Raw genomic sequence first — 14,340 nt, forward strand, 5'->3', positions numbered from 1 at the left:
GTTTGCCACCTCTTCTTTCAGAATTTTATTTAAATAAACCTTTTCCAGTGGGAAATAATATTTTGGTGTCTCAAAAAGATGGAAAAAAAAATATCTTGGCTTCACAGTTGAGGGGTTTACAAAAGCTAATGTGAATATACTTTTTGTTACATTGATCAATCTGTCTTATGGATCCGTCTGATCTGACTGTAAATTGTAACTGGTCAGTCTATTCAGGTCCAAAATGAATGAAATGCAAAATTGAAATGAAATATTAAAAATATTTTAAGGTTAGCTGCAAGCGGATGTCATTATTGTGAAAAAGTACAGATTAAAGAATACTCTTCTTTGATACCACTTGAAGGTGTATTTTTTCTTTTCTTTTTTTCTTTTTTTTTTTTTTTTTATGCTGTGTTACAGCCTGAACTTTTAAAATTGCAAACAGAGATCAATCTGAAATTTACCTCCACATGACCTTTTTGGCATTAGCACGTGCTCTCATGTTTGAGGCTGTAATATTATATAATCCTTCCTGCTCTACTCCACCCCTTAGAATAAGAACGGAAGTAAAGGCTGAATGGAGACAGCTTTTAGGGAGTTTCTTTGCAATAATTTTCAGATGGTTTTGTATGTATCTTCATATATATTCCTTTTCAAGGAAGGGCTTAGAGCTTTAATATTAATGTAGCTCTACAGAGAGCATAATAGGTTACCTATATATAGTTTACATACTGACTTTAATATCTGTTAAATTAATAACATTTATTTTTCTTGAAAATCATTGTTTAGTTATCAATATAATCTTGTAGTTCAGTTCTTTTATGGTTTATCTTCTTACTGGAATAATTCATTGTCTAAGGAGTATGTAGAGAAGAAATACATACTTTTACAATAGAAAAGCGTTTTTAATTATTCCATTTTCATTCATTAAAAGGAGACTGAAGATTTAATTCTAATCAATATTGATAATGGGGATATTACACATTCAAAAACACCAGAAGAGGAGCCTGAAATTCCAGCTGTTCCAGCACAAGCAGCAGCAACTTTCATTAAAAGGTAAAAAAGGAGCTGCAGCTTTGCTTATCATAGTGCATGTCTTAGACTCACTTTGTAAATTTTATTTTGTGTTATTCGTTATTATCATCTAAATAGTATACAGGAAACTTTAATTATTCTGTAATACCCATAATGTTGCTTTCTTTTTGGTTACAGATATGGATTTTTTCTGAACTTTGCTTTTTTTTTTTTTTTTTTTTTTTTTTTTTTAACAGAAAACTTAATGTGTTTCTGAACTATGTTTCTAGTAAGATTCCAAGAACCTTGTTAGTTTTGTCAACAGTTGTAAATCATTTTTTGTACTTTTTCTAGCTGAAAGGTATGTGGAATCTTTCAGATTTTTTTCTTTAAAAGATATGACAGGAAAAAAAATGGTGTTAACATGTGTCTTGATAATGTTGTTCTTTTTTTGTGTAGAGTGGAGAGTCTTCAGCTGCATTATGATCTAGAGCTCTGCCATCTCAGTGCCAGCACGGATCTTGGGGAACTCCAGATGCGTAGAAGAGCTTGGCAGCAGAAACTGAACAATGAAGTTCAGCAAACTGCTTTGCAGTTAATTGTTAATATCTTCAGGTAAAGGGGTACAGTATTTTTTTTTTATTACATGAGCAGCTGATACTTGTTAAGGCAGACACTTTCACTGAAAATACTCTTATTTTGATTTACTTCATAGATATTTTGTAAGTCTCTTAAGTTTTGAGAGGGAATATGAGAAAGAGGTCCTTCTAGCCCGCCAGAAGATCAGTAACTAATGTATTCAGGTGCATATTCATTACCAGGACATTTTTGCTTAATCCATTCTAATTTTGAACTTAGGAGTGTCTCTTGTATGAAGATTCCAGGAAGAGAAGTGCAGCCCTTGTATCTTGACAAGAGTTTAAGACTCAGTATGTGTATTTATTTGTGTCTAGTAGATACTGTCTTGGTCACTCATGCTAGAGAAAAATGAATTCAAACTGAGACAGGGGAGAAGAGCTGATAGCAGGATCAGGAGGTTAGCAGACCAGGGCATATTTTGGCTAATTGAACAAGTGCTGAGAAGGGATTTGCAGATTGCAGCCATGTGAGAATAAGTAAGAAGGAGGGAAGAGAGCTGTTTAAGCCCAAGGACAGTGTTGACACAAGAACAGTTGGGTATTGACTGTGGCTGTGGGGTAGCGTTTTAGTAGTGGTGTGAGGTATAGATTAAATAGCTTTTAAGATTAAATTATATAAAATTAAAAATCAAATAGAATAATAGAGAACCAGATTCAATGACCCAACTACCAATTTTACTCTTATTTTTGTAATGATTATTGTCAATAGTCATGCGAGTGTGTACAATGCCTTGTAGAGCTGCACCTCCATGTCATACTCCATGCTTAGATAAGGAATTGATAGCAGCCATTATCCTAAAAAATTAAATTCAGCACTTTGGTGACAAAAAAAGAACATGAACAAGTGGGTTTTTTTAACCCTTTGTCAGTGTTGGTAGCTCTACTCCAGAAACTTTTCATAATTTATGGTTAACATTTCTGGTTATATAACTAATTTGGTTATATCTATTGTCTTTATTAACACAATATTGTAGAATTGTGCAAGATCAAGCTCTGTTTTACTAGAACATCACTCAAGTACTAGTGTAACCAAAGCTGCCCCCACCTTCCTCCCTCTGGAAAAACGTGCAGCTGTACTAATTTTTCTGGTTCTTAACCTAACCTAATGTATTGATACCCATAGTGGGCTTCATCTTATCAGAGTACTGGCTGCAAATCCTGCTTTAATTTGACTGTATTTGGTGAGGGAAATGGTAGTATGGCAGTTGAGTTCTTCAAAAAAAAGTGTAGAGAGAGAATCACTTTGCTTGTACTTCATTTCTTTTTGCATTAATATTAACCTACTCAGCCCTGAGAATGAAACTGCCTCCCTGCCATGCCTGAGAGATCTGATTGTGTGGCTGGTGGTCTGCAAATGGCTGTGCAGGTGCACGTCCCCAGCTACTTCTCCTTGCCTCTGGCTGGAGATGCTGCTCCCTTTGGATCAGCTGCTGAACTGCTCACATGAATGCTCCCTAAGAATTTCAGTCTGAATGTACTGGGTTGATTTAAATAATCTGAATACCAGGTCTTTGCAAACCCTTCTCCTTTTCACTGAAGTCAGCTCAGGGAGTGTTCATATGCATAGCTGGGACCTTGGGGAGGGCAATAACTGCTGAGCGTGGAGGGAATGACAGACTATGCAGCTGGATCTGATAAATGAAACATATTTGCAACCTGATGTGCTGCCACTGTGGGATTTGGTGGGTTTCTGTGTTTGGCAACAATATGTTTCAGATAAAGATGAGCAGAAATGAGTTTTGCTGCTAACAGCTTGAACCCTTTAACGCACTAAACACTTGGCTACAAAAAATGAACAGATGCTTTGCTCTCTAAGAGATAATAACATGTTTTGCAAAAGGGATGGTTCTTTTCTCGCTTTCTTCCTCCATTTCTTCAAACTTTCTCTTTTTGTTCTTTTTTTCAGCATTGTCTCTTCTCTTCTAATGCTTTATCTACCGCAGTCCAGGAGTGAAGGAAAGTAGATCTCTGTTGATGCAATTGTCCTACCAGTTATTACTGTCTTCAGTGAAGCATTTTTGTGTGCTGAGGTTCCATGTTTAAAACAAACTCGTACTAAATCATGTAGGGTTATATGCTTATACTAGTTACTATTTTTTTCTAAATCCCTATGGCATGATAAACTGTTATGGGCTTAGATCTCTGATTTATGTAAGACAAGTGAGATATAGACCTTCTGTTGGGTCTCTGCGTAGGTATGAATCTCCCCTGTTGTGCTTGCATACAGATCTTAACTCACCAAATTAGTTTCTTCATTCTTCTGTTTTCATGGGAATCACTTTTCCCTCTGTTATGAATAGGGGAAATAATAGGTGAAACATCCAATAAGTAAGAGTAACCCTCATTTTAGCCTCCTGCGTGTATCTAGGTTAAATAGCTTCTCATTTCTTATTCACTGACTTGGGTTCAGAGAACAGCTTTTTCTCTGAAAAACTCCCTTTTCCTATTCCTGAAACAATCTGTTTTGGCTCATCTCTGGGGCACAGAAGTTGACTTTGATTTCTGGTTTTCTAGGGGTGATGTCGAGCTCCTGCTGCCCAATGTATTCTAAGATGTGCATCAGATCTTTATCTCTCTTTCTCTTTTATTACAATATTCCAATGTTTCTATTTCTTTATTTTAATGTGACTGCCAGTTATTGCTGGCTTTGAGTTTATGAGGGCAGCAAGAAGTATCGGACTTTGCAATAATTTGCGTGGATGTTAGAGATGCAATCTAATGGGGCAGCGGGAGGCCAGATCACATCTTTCAAACTGCCAATGTGGACAGGTACACTTGTTTTTCTAGTACCCCAAATGGATTGTATGTGATCCAGAAATGGTGTATGTAGATATAATTCCAGGACTGGAGTCTGAATCCTGACTTCAGTATATAGATTCTCTTCCATGGAATACTGAAGTTGATCCCAGAGCCTCTAAGTGAATTTGCCAACTAGAAATAGCAGTGGCAGCAGGTAGACTGTCACAATTCTCTTTATGTCTCCATTTTTTTTTTCTGTGATTCAGTAACTCAAGGCTTGCTCATAAAACTAAGTTTGCCCTTTGATATGGCATCATGTTTCTAGTAATACCAGTGGGCTGCTGCTGCAGAAGTGCAATTTGCTTATAAATCTCCCAATTTACATATGTTTGTTTATTTTTGTCTCCAGGGAAGTAAAAGATCATCTAAATTATGAACATAGAGTGTTTAACAGTGAAGAATTTCTGAAAACAAGGGCAATGGGAGACCAGCCATTTTACAGAAAGGTAAATTCAGTGTTAAATATGTTTTGATTCTCTATTATAAATCTATACTTTAAGTATTAATGCTAAAAATTAGTGGAATGGTCATGATTTGGTCTGTGTAGTGTTAATGAACTACCAGCTTTCAAAAAATGCCTTACCAAATTTTTGTTTACTGTAAACAGAGGAAATATTAGACAGTGTTTTGGAGGGCAAGATACTAAGTAATTTCAAAGCAAATGAAATGTAATTCCTAGTGGGTGAAATTAACCTCTGGCAGATGGTCAGTAAAGCTATATCTAAACTATATTTTAAGTACAGGCAGCTGTCCAAACTGTTTGGACAGAGGCCTACACGCAGACGTAAGTTTTCCGCAAGCCTGTGAGCACAGTCAGAGAGAGCTTGAATGACACAAATCTAAGTACCTGCTTTCTCTGCAGCCTGAACCACAGGGCACAGAGCTGATAATGCCTGTTTGGCTGCAGGCCAGGAGCTGGTTTTCCGCAATGCACGCAGCGGAAGTGTGCTGCTGGTACTGAGCATGAGTTGGCCCATGGCGGGTGACAGGAAATAGAGGCTGTCAGGCCACTGATACCCTTTGGGCTTGCAGTGGGACCGAGCACATGCTGTGGTTTAGTTGACCTGTGCTTTACCAGGTAAGATAACTGTAGTCTACCTGTGTGCTCCTTATGTCTTACCGAAGCCTCCAAAACGATACTTGAACAGTACATAGCCTCAGGCCAGGCCCAGCTGGCCAGTCTGTAGTGCCGTAAGCTAAAGGACACCCTGAAATCCCCGTATTGTTCGTTCTTAGCCCTCCTGCCAACTCTGCTTATTAGGTATTTATCTGAGCTTAAAAATCTGTAGGTGTGTGGGAGTTCTGTACCAGCCTTGAGCCTCTCTTGCAAGATCAACTTAATCCTTCTGTTCACCTAAGCCTGATCTGGCTCCTCTGCTGAAGCTTCTCAAGGACTCGGGTTTTTGCCCAACGTATGCAGTGAGCTGTGTTTTTACAAAAGATAGAGGTCTGTTTTCCTTCGAAATGCTGACAGTACTGGTGCATGTATCCTCTTCTATGTAAAAGCTTTGTTTATGTTAATGAAATGACGGGATGGGTTTGATTTCCTCATTAAACAGAGTGTCTTGGTCGCCCGGCTGTAGGACTTGGAGCATTTTTTCCGTTCCTTTAGTTTAAGGCCGTGTCACTGAGCATCAAAGACTGGAGAGCCTGGAAGGGGAATGAAAGAGAGGGAGAGCAGAAGAGGGGAAAGAACAGGAGAAGAAAGAGTTGAAGAACATATGAATTCCTATGTGAGCATCTTGTGTTAGGGTACTTTGCCCAGAAGTGAGGAGGTTAAGATTTTGATTGAGTTGAGACTGTGTTTTTTACATTAAACTGTTCACAGCTAATGAAATAAATATTCACATTTGAAGAATCATTACTGTGACCCTGCAAGCCAAAATCCAAGATTATAAACTCTAAGGGTTTTTTTTAAATACCAAAGTTATTAACAAATAAAAAGCATACCTTAATAAAGGTGAAATAATTGTTTGCAGGACATATCCGTAATTGGGAGGGTCTATGGGTCGATATCTAGTTGCTGAAGGGAGGTGGCATTTTCTGCAGTTTCTTGCACCCTTTGATACAATTAACACAGTTGTTCTTACAGATACTTAGTATTAAGTAGGTTCATGTTCTGACCTATGGGAAGGCATTTTTTGTGTTATTATTTAAACTTACCAGAAGCAAAACTATAGAGCTATATGCTCTTCGCTTTTTTTGTTGCTTGTTTAGTGATTCTGTAGTTTGACATTCTGTGGGTCAAAGTGGAAGCTTGAAAAGGAATATAAGAAAGTTCAGCTACTGTTTTAGATCTTAATCATATTCAATGAATATTTACAAAAATTATGAAAGTTTCCTTTGTGATTAATATTTGGTAATTGAATCCCTAGAGTCACTGTTTGCAGCTGGCAAAGAGACTTGTTCATTAACACCAATAGGCTGTGGTCGATAACAAACTTAGTATTTCCTGCTTCAAACCTTTTCTTACTACCTGGGTGAACATCCATCTAAAGGAGATGTTGGGACTGGAAGATAAGATCAGAAAGACATCTTCTCATTTACTTAAGCAGGTGCTGAAGAACTTTGCAGAACTTCCTCCAATTTCAACATTAACATTTTACCTATTTCTTGATAAGAAATAATGTTTATTGGATAAGGCTTGCAACACTAGCAAATGTTCTTAAAACAAACAAGTAAAAAGGAAAAATAAAAAATCTTATTAGTATGTCCTCAGGACAGAAATTTATTGGAAATGTTCTGACAGGGATTTCTGTAGAATAAAAATAATATTTTCTGTAACAGTTTCTAACACTGTAAGTGACACAATGTAAATTTTAATTTTTAAAACTTTAAAGCAGACATACACGTTTGTGCAAAGCTTTGAGCAGTTGACTTGTTAAAATACTAAGCAACCTAGTGGTAGACTAGCTTTAAAGTACATCTAACAAGCTGCAGAGTAATTACTAACGGTGTCTACAATTATATTAAAGGAACTTGGAAACCATTCGAAAGGACTATTTTTCAGTTCCTGCAGCTTGTCATCTCCCTTGCATACAATTGCCAACAGAGGATGCCATCTGCAGGGGAAATACTAAAAAGCAGAAATCTCAGTGCTTTTGTAGATGCCATTTTATGGAACATATCGTAAATGGATAAGTGAGATGCTTCCTCAGTAAGAATGGCCTATGTATTGCTAAAGTGTTTCCATTCATTTCGGAGTAAAAAGATTACTTTTGAATCTTCCCCTCTGCATTTTTTAAAACATCATAGTAAATCACTGATATCTGATTAAAATAAAGAATTTTTTTCATTTTGACCTGTGATAATCTCTAAGACTAACAAGAGTAATTTAGGCAAGCTTCTGTGATATTGCATTAATAAAAAGTAATTTTTCATAGTTAGTTTCAAAAATATAGCTCTCTTTCATTTAGTAAGCTTGTAAAGGCTGGATGTGGTATAAACATGAAGACAGGTGACCTATTTTGACACTGTTGTCTCCTAATGGGGCTTGCATTTGATTTTTCTGAATAGAGGAATTTGCTGAATTGTTTCATTGTGCTGGACTGTGACTTGTACTGGAAACGTGTATGTAATATACGTGTTATAGTGCCCCAGATCCTGGCTTTCAACTTGTTTTAATTTGAAATGGTGCAAGAGGGTAGCATTTCTTAAATCTTGACATTTTTTATGGTTTGCTCAATCCTAAAAGTAGCAATTTGACCTTTCAGAAATTATTTCTGAATGACAGCAAGATAATTGTCTTAGCAGGGATTACTGAGGAAAAAAGGTGATTTGCTTCTCTTTTCAGTTTCATGGCATAATGTTATAGTTTTAAACCACAAATGTCTTATTCCAAACCATAGACAGCATGAGCTCAGTTATAGGCAAAAAATAAAAAGTTCAGGAGCTAAAACTACATAAAATTACAGAGTGGGAATGGTGCCTGAGGGTAGTGTTTTCTGTTGCTGAAGAAAACTTCTGTTGTTGAAGTTTTGATTTTTGTGATTACTAAACTCTGCATTCTTAGCTATGCGTAAGTAAAGATAGTAAAAATATCACCTGTAAATGATTCACAATTAACTTCAGTTTGTGTCTTACAGGTTTTAGAGAGCTACATGTTTCACTCTTTTCTTAAAGCTCGTCTGAACAGAAAGATGGATGCTTTTGCTCGGCTTGAGCTAAGCACCCAGTCTGAAGAGGACAGGTAAAGATTTTTCACTTCTTATTCTGGTTTTGAATCTTCTTCCATTAAAATCAGTGAGAAAACTCCTTTTGACTCCAGTGCTATGAGATCAAGTCATCTATAAATAAAATTATGACTTATTGATAGGTCATTCATTAAGCTACTGTAAAATGATAATATCGACATGTCTAGCTTTGGCTGTAGAATCATGTAAGCTGCAAGGTGATATTGTAATATAAAAAGTAGTAATGTTGTATGTATGTATGTATACTGAATTTTAGTATAAAATGCTATATAACTAGCTACCTAATTTTTGATTTTCCTCAGATTAAATTTGATGTTTGATAGCCCGAGAAGACTGACTATGGCTTCTAAACGGTTTAATCCACACTACATGGTTAGTAGGCGTATGGTAATCAGTATGCCTAATCTGCAAGATATCAAGCTGCCAGAAGTCCCTACTAGAAATTCCTCTCTTCGGGGACTAGAAACAGGCCATGGTAAGAGAAGAACTTGTTTGATAAATAGAGAGACTTTTCTGTTTATCTTATGGGTGACATCACTGAACGATTTGCACAGAAACAGTGTCAGATGAGGGAAAGAAGCTGTGAGCTAGGGCATTTTGAGCTGAGCCTGTCCGTCCTTCTCCCTGCATGTTAAGTCAGTCTGAAGTCTGTTGTAAAGTGTTTTTGTGGTACTGCAAAAACCTGAGTGCTCACGGGAGGCCTGGCGCTGAAGAACTGCTTCCTGAGACAATAATCGTGTTCAGTCCTTTCAAACTTTAAAGCCAGTGCAGGACTGGACCTAAACATAGGCTATGGTTAATCACTGTTTAACAAAACAAGTCCTACAGAAGTCAAGAGTGTATGCAGTACTTCTGAGAATCAGTATTATCAGAGAAGGGATTTTTTTAAGGACGATGGGCATAAGACTAAGTTTCTGTCCCTAGCACAACTGTAATCTCGAATGTCATGTGTTACAACTGCATGTTGCTGTCTTGTGGATTCTTTTTCTTGTTTATAATATTGATGCTTGTGAAGATACTGTTTACACTAATCAATGTATCTGTTTGTTTTTAGCTGTGAAAATGCCCTCCAAATCAGTTAGTACATTCAAAATCCCAGAAATTCACTTTCCTCTGATATGCCAGTGTGTCCAATCCTACTATGCAGACTTTTTCAACCATCTCAGCAAAGCTATAAATACCTTACCACCTGACAACTCAGCATTGCTGGCAAGGTACTTCTACCTCCGGGGACTTATTAGCTTGATGCAAGGCAAACTACTAAATGCACTTTCCGACTTTCAAAATCTAGATAAAACAGACTTAAGAATTTTCCCTACTGATCTTGTAAGAAAAATTGTGGAAACTATGCCTTCTTCTGAACGTTCTCAAGCAGACCGCAAACCTGAGCTGAAGAAGCTAATAAGTCGCGTGATGGAAAAACAAAGAGAAATTATGAAAATAGATGACCACGTGAAAAATTTTGAATTGCCAAAAACACATATGCAATTGGATGATTTTGTGAAGCGAATCCAGGAATCTGGTATTGTCAAAGATATAGACACCATACATAGGTTATTTGATGCCTTAACAGTAGGTGAGTAGAAAATATGTTTTAAATGAACATCTGTGCTGGTGCAAAGACAACTTTGAACTTTTGCAGAGAACAGATTTAGTGTATATGTGAATTATTGGACCTGTGTCCACAATAAGGACAAGGAATCTACTTACACATAGGCACACAATTCAGCTTTTTTTTGTTGTACAGGTAGGGTAGGTTGTTTTACGATCTGATGGTGTGTAGTTATATTTTGGCTTGGATTATGAGTAAAGTGAATCTAGAGCTGTCCTAACATCTAACAGAAAAATATTTGTGTTATAAACATAAGTAATATGATGAGATAGTCATTTTAAAAAATAAACTAACACAGCCCAAAATTCAAGTAGCTAAGATGAAAATTCCTCTTGAATGGTCCTCATAGAAAAGTGGGAGATTGTGTTTATATTTGAGGGATAACTTTCTTATTTCCTAACTGATGTTTGAATCTTGTGATTGATTTCTGAATACTATCTGAGAGTGTTTTTATAAAATTCTCTTTACTTTTCTTTCTGTGCCTAGTAACTACAATAATTACCATATTTTTGTGGCCACAAAGTATTAAACATTGGTCAAAATAGCAAGACCTTCTGCATATAAGCCAAAGATAGCATACAGCTCTCAAAAAATTATGTTCATTTGGGATTTTGCTGTCCAAACCCAGTTAAATTCTTAGAATAACTATTGCTGAAGTCTTTAAACAAACTGCTTGTTATATCTGTAGCTTTTTATCCCAGGTTGGTATGTGTGTGATGTAGTAGAACTCAGTATAATAAAGAACTGAAAAAACATAATGAAAGTATTCAGTTTATCAGGGAAGTATTTTTGGAGTGTATTTTAAAAAAAATAAGAATGGCAAGTGTTTGCCACTGCCTTTGCAGAGCAGGGTAAAAGGGGGGATGTCAGATGGATGGGGCCTATACCACAGGCTAACTACAAAAGCATCTCTCTGCCTTAAGAGTTTTCTCTCAAGTGTTTTTTTGGGGAGGGGAAAGGCTTTTTTTGTCTTTTGTGCACCCTATTTATCCTTTAAGTTGTTATAGATACAATTTGAAAGTTAATATCTTAAAACCATCTTTCTTCTTAAATCTGTATAATAGTTTCAGATAGTAAACAAATTTTTAAAAAATTTTAGGACATCAGAAACAAATTGATCCTGAAACATTCAGAGATTTCTACAACTACTGGAAAGAAACTGAAGCAGAAGCTCAAGAAGTTAATCTGCCACCCACAGTAATAGAGCATCTGGATAAAAATGAATGTGTCTACAAGTTATCCTGCTCAGTTAAAACTAACTATGGTGTAGGGAAAATAGCTCTGACCCAAAAGCGCTTGTTCCTTTTGACTGAAGGAGGACGTCCTGGCTATGTCAAGATTGCAGCTTTCAGAGATATAGAGGTGAGTATAAAATAACTTCTTGTTCTCTTGTGTGATTCCGGATGATAGGCCAAATCCCATTCTACCAGAAGATCTGCCGCTCAGATTTACTGCAGAATTTCTACAGCTTCACTGCAGGTTGTAGGAAACACCTGTAAAGTCACTAACTTAAAAGTGGATAGATAAATTACTAAGCCTTTCAAGGTTTCAAGGTTGAAGTTGTACTCTGTGCTAGGTGCTAAAATGAAATGGAGTAAATATCTAGAGGTTGTAACCTCTAGATCTACAGAAGGATGCAAAGCATTGAAAATGGCATATAGAGTCAAAGAAGTTTAAGAACACAAGGGTGTCAGCTAGCTTGTTTCTACTGTACAGCAAAGTCTGTGCCATGTTGTTTGGAACTTAAATTTCATAAATCTTGATGAGTGACCATCTCCGCTTAATGGTGTTTGGGGATAATTGAAATAATCAGCTGTGGTTAGAAATAGGGAAGGTTATCCTATAGGATGGATACTGTGCCTTACCTGTGATTATATCTTACATGTTCCTTGCTATCTTTGTTTCTCTGTGTTTCTAGGATGTTAAGAGCACGACTGTAGCTTTCCTTCTTTTGAGAATACCCACTCTGAGGATTAAAACAGTATCTAAAAAAGAAGTCTTTGAAGCTAACCTTAAAACAGAGTGCGATCTCTGGTACCTAATAGTGAAAGAAATGTGGGCTGGAAAGAAAATGGCAGATGATCACAAGGTATAAACATGAGAATTTGTAACTAAAAAAAATATTTGAAGTGTGTGCTTCCTGTCTCTAAATTTGTGTAGCAGTCTTGGAGGTTCTAGGTTTCAGCAAACAATAACTAAGTTAAAAAAAATATATATATATAATATATATATATATATATACACACACACATACATATATACACACACATATATTTGCTGTTGTTTCTATATATAATACATCTGGACACAAAAAAAGTGAGATTACGTAAAAATATTGCATGTCTTTTTCTCATCTATTAGCCTTAAGATTTTGTTTAGGTACTTAGTTTACACTCATGATATGAGAATAGTGATCCTAAAAGAAAAGTTGCCCCCCCCCCCCCCCCGCTTTGTTTTCAATGTGCAACATTTTACAAGATTTTGCCATGCTGGAACCTTGGTGGCCATAGATCCTCTGAATGAATAGAGCAAGATATGTTTCTCTGCCACAGAAACCTTGGGAAGAAGGATCATAAAGAAGCAGAGTTTCCATCTGCAACTAACACGGATTATGCTTCAGGGAAGAAACTAGCTAGTGAGTGCTTGTGCTAAGCATAACACGCATTGAAATCATTGAAGATAGAGCCTTATTTTAGGGGGAAAAATAAGTAGCAGATAAACTACACTAAGACTTTTGTCTTTAGGATCCTCAGTATATCCAGCAAGCACTGACAAACGTTCTCCTGATGGATGCCGTGGTTGGGGCCCTGCAGTCTTCCAAAAGCATATATGCAGCCTCTAAACTGTCTTATTTTGACAGGATGAAAAATGAAGGTTGGTGACATAGGTGTGCTACAATGCCTGCTGTTGTATCATCTGTTTCAGCTTTTTCTGTTTTGTATTCCATTTTTCAACTAGATATCTGTAGAAATATATATATTTTTTTTTTAAAAGAAAAAAGCTAGCCTGCTTGCACTATCACAGATGTAGTTTGTTAAATAGTAATAACAGAAAGGTTAGTTTTTGCTTCTGTGCATTAGAAGTGCAGATAGTATGTTGTGTTTTTGTTTTGCTTCTTTAGACTGTTTTGGTGTATGTGTGCTGCTACAAGAACTCATAGAAGTGGTGCTTGCACCTTCATAGTCAGCAGAGGTTAATGTCAAAAGAAAAGTAAGAAATGTGAATAAATGGGGCAGGCTGCTTCTGACTTTCATAAGAATTCTATATCTATTTCAGGCTTAAGTTTTCTTGGAATTCATGATTTTTAAATATCTATTTTAGTGCCTATGATGGTCCCTAAAACAACCTCAGAAACACTAAAGCACAAGATCAACCCCTCAGCTGGTGAGATGTTTCCACAGGCAGTAGATGTCTTGCTTTATACACCAGGTAAGATGATTTATTTCTTCCTTTACATTAGCCCTCTTTTAATTAGCCTATAAAGCATGTTATCTCCTAACACCTGGTATTCTGACTAACCAATTTTGTTCATTCTAGCATGCTTTGGTTGTATATAGAATACCAAAACATCCATTAAAGAACACTGGCACTGTAAATTTAGACACTCCAAGGCATACCTTTCGCTGTTTGCCTTCCTGTATGCATATGCCTTATAATAGACGTCAGTTATGTGTTGTTTCCCCTTTAAGACTCCTGCCTTATTCATTGAGCAGGATAAATGGACGATGCTCCACTCTTGATCAATACTCATGGCTATTTTTTGCCTTCCAGTAGATTATCTGGGAGCGTTTGGTTCACCCACAGTGCAGGGCATAGTGTGTACTGCCTCTTGAAATCCCAGCCAGACCTATATCCCTGTGACCCCCAGTGCATAATGTATGGTTTCATGACTTATTTATCACATGTAATTTAAGTCCATCCCTGAAGAAAGCGTTATGAATTTTCTTGTGAATTTTTCTCTGATGTTTGGCACATTTGTATCTGTCTGGTTTGGGAACGCTAATGAAGTTATTTTCATAACCTGCTTATCAGAGGAAGTATATTGCCTTTTGTTTTAGAGATGACACAGGATCACTGAAAAAAAAATAAGCTCAAAAGACTTATC

At 36.6% G+C, this 14,340-nt stretch overlaps 1 protein-coding gene across 1 annotated transcript in view; it reads left to right on the forward strand.

The window, feature by feature from the left end:
- Positions 1–14,340, forward strand: part of DENND3 (DENN domain containing 3) — a 38,919-nt gene that overhangs the window by 15,253 nt on the left and 9,326 nt on the right. Inside the window, exons 8-17 of the mRNA XM_062570694.1 lie at positions 914–1,035; positions 1,453–1,608; positions 4,780–4,876; positions 8,516–8,619; positions 8,926–9,098; positions 9,678–10,199; positions 11,335–11,597; positions 12,154–12,324; positions 12,980–13,109; positions 13,557–13,664. Coding sequence (XP_062426678.1) covers positions 914–1,035; positions 1,453–1,608; positions 4,780–4,876; positions 8,516–8,619; positions 8,926–9,098; positions 9,678–10,199; positions 11,335–11,597; positions 12,154–12,324; positions 12,980–13,109; positions 13,557–13,664 — 1,846 coding nt within the window. The remainder of the gene's footprint in view (positions 1–913; positions 1,036–1,452; positions 1,609–4,779; positions 4,877–8,515; positions 8,620–8,925; positions 9,099–9,677; positions 10,200–11,334; positions 11,598–12,153; positions 12,325–12,979; positions 13,110–13,556; positions 13,665–14,340) is intronic.

Source organism: Rhea pennata, chromosome 2 (genome assembly GCF_028389875.1).
Source record: "Rhea pennata isolate bPtePen1 chromosome 2, bPtePen1.pri, whole genome shotgun sequence".
In the NCBI taxonomy this organism is placed as follows: Eukaryota; Metazoa; Chordata; class Aves; order Rheiformes; family Rheidae; genus Rhea; species Rhea pennata.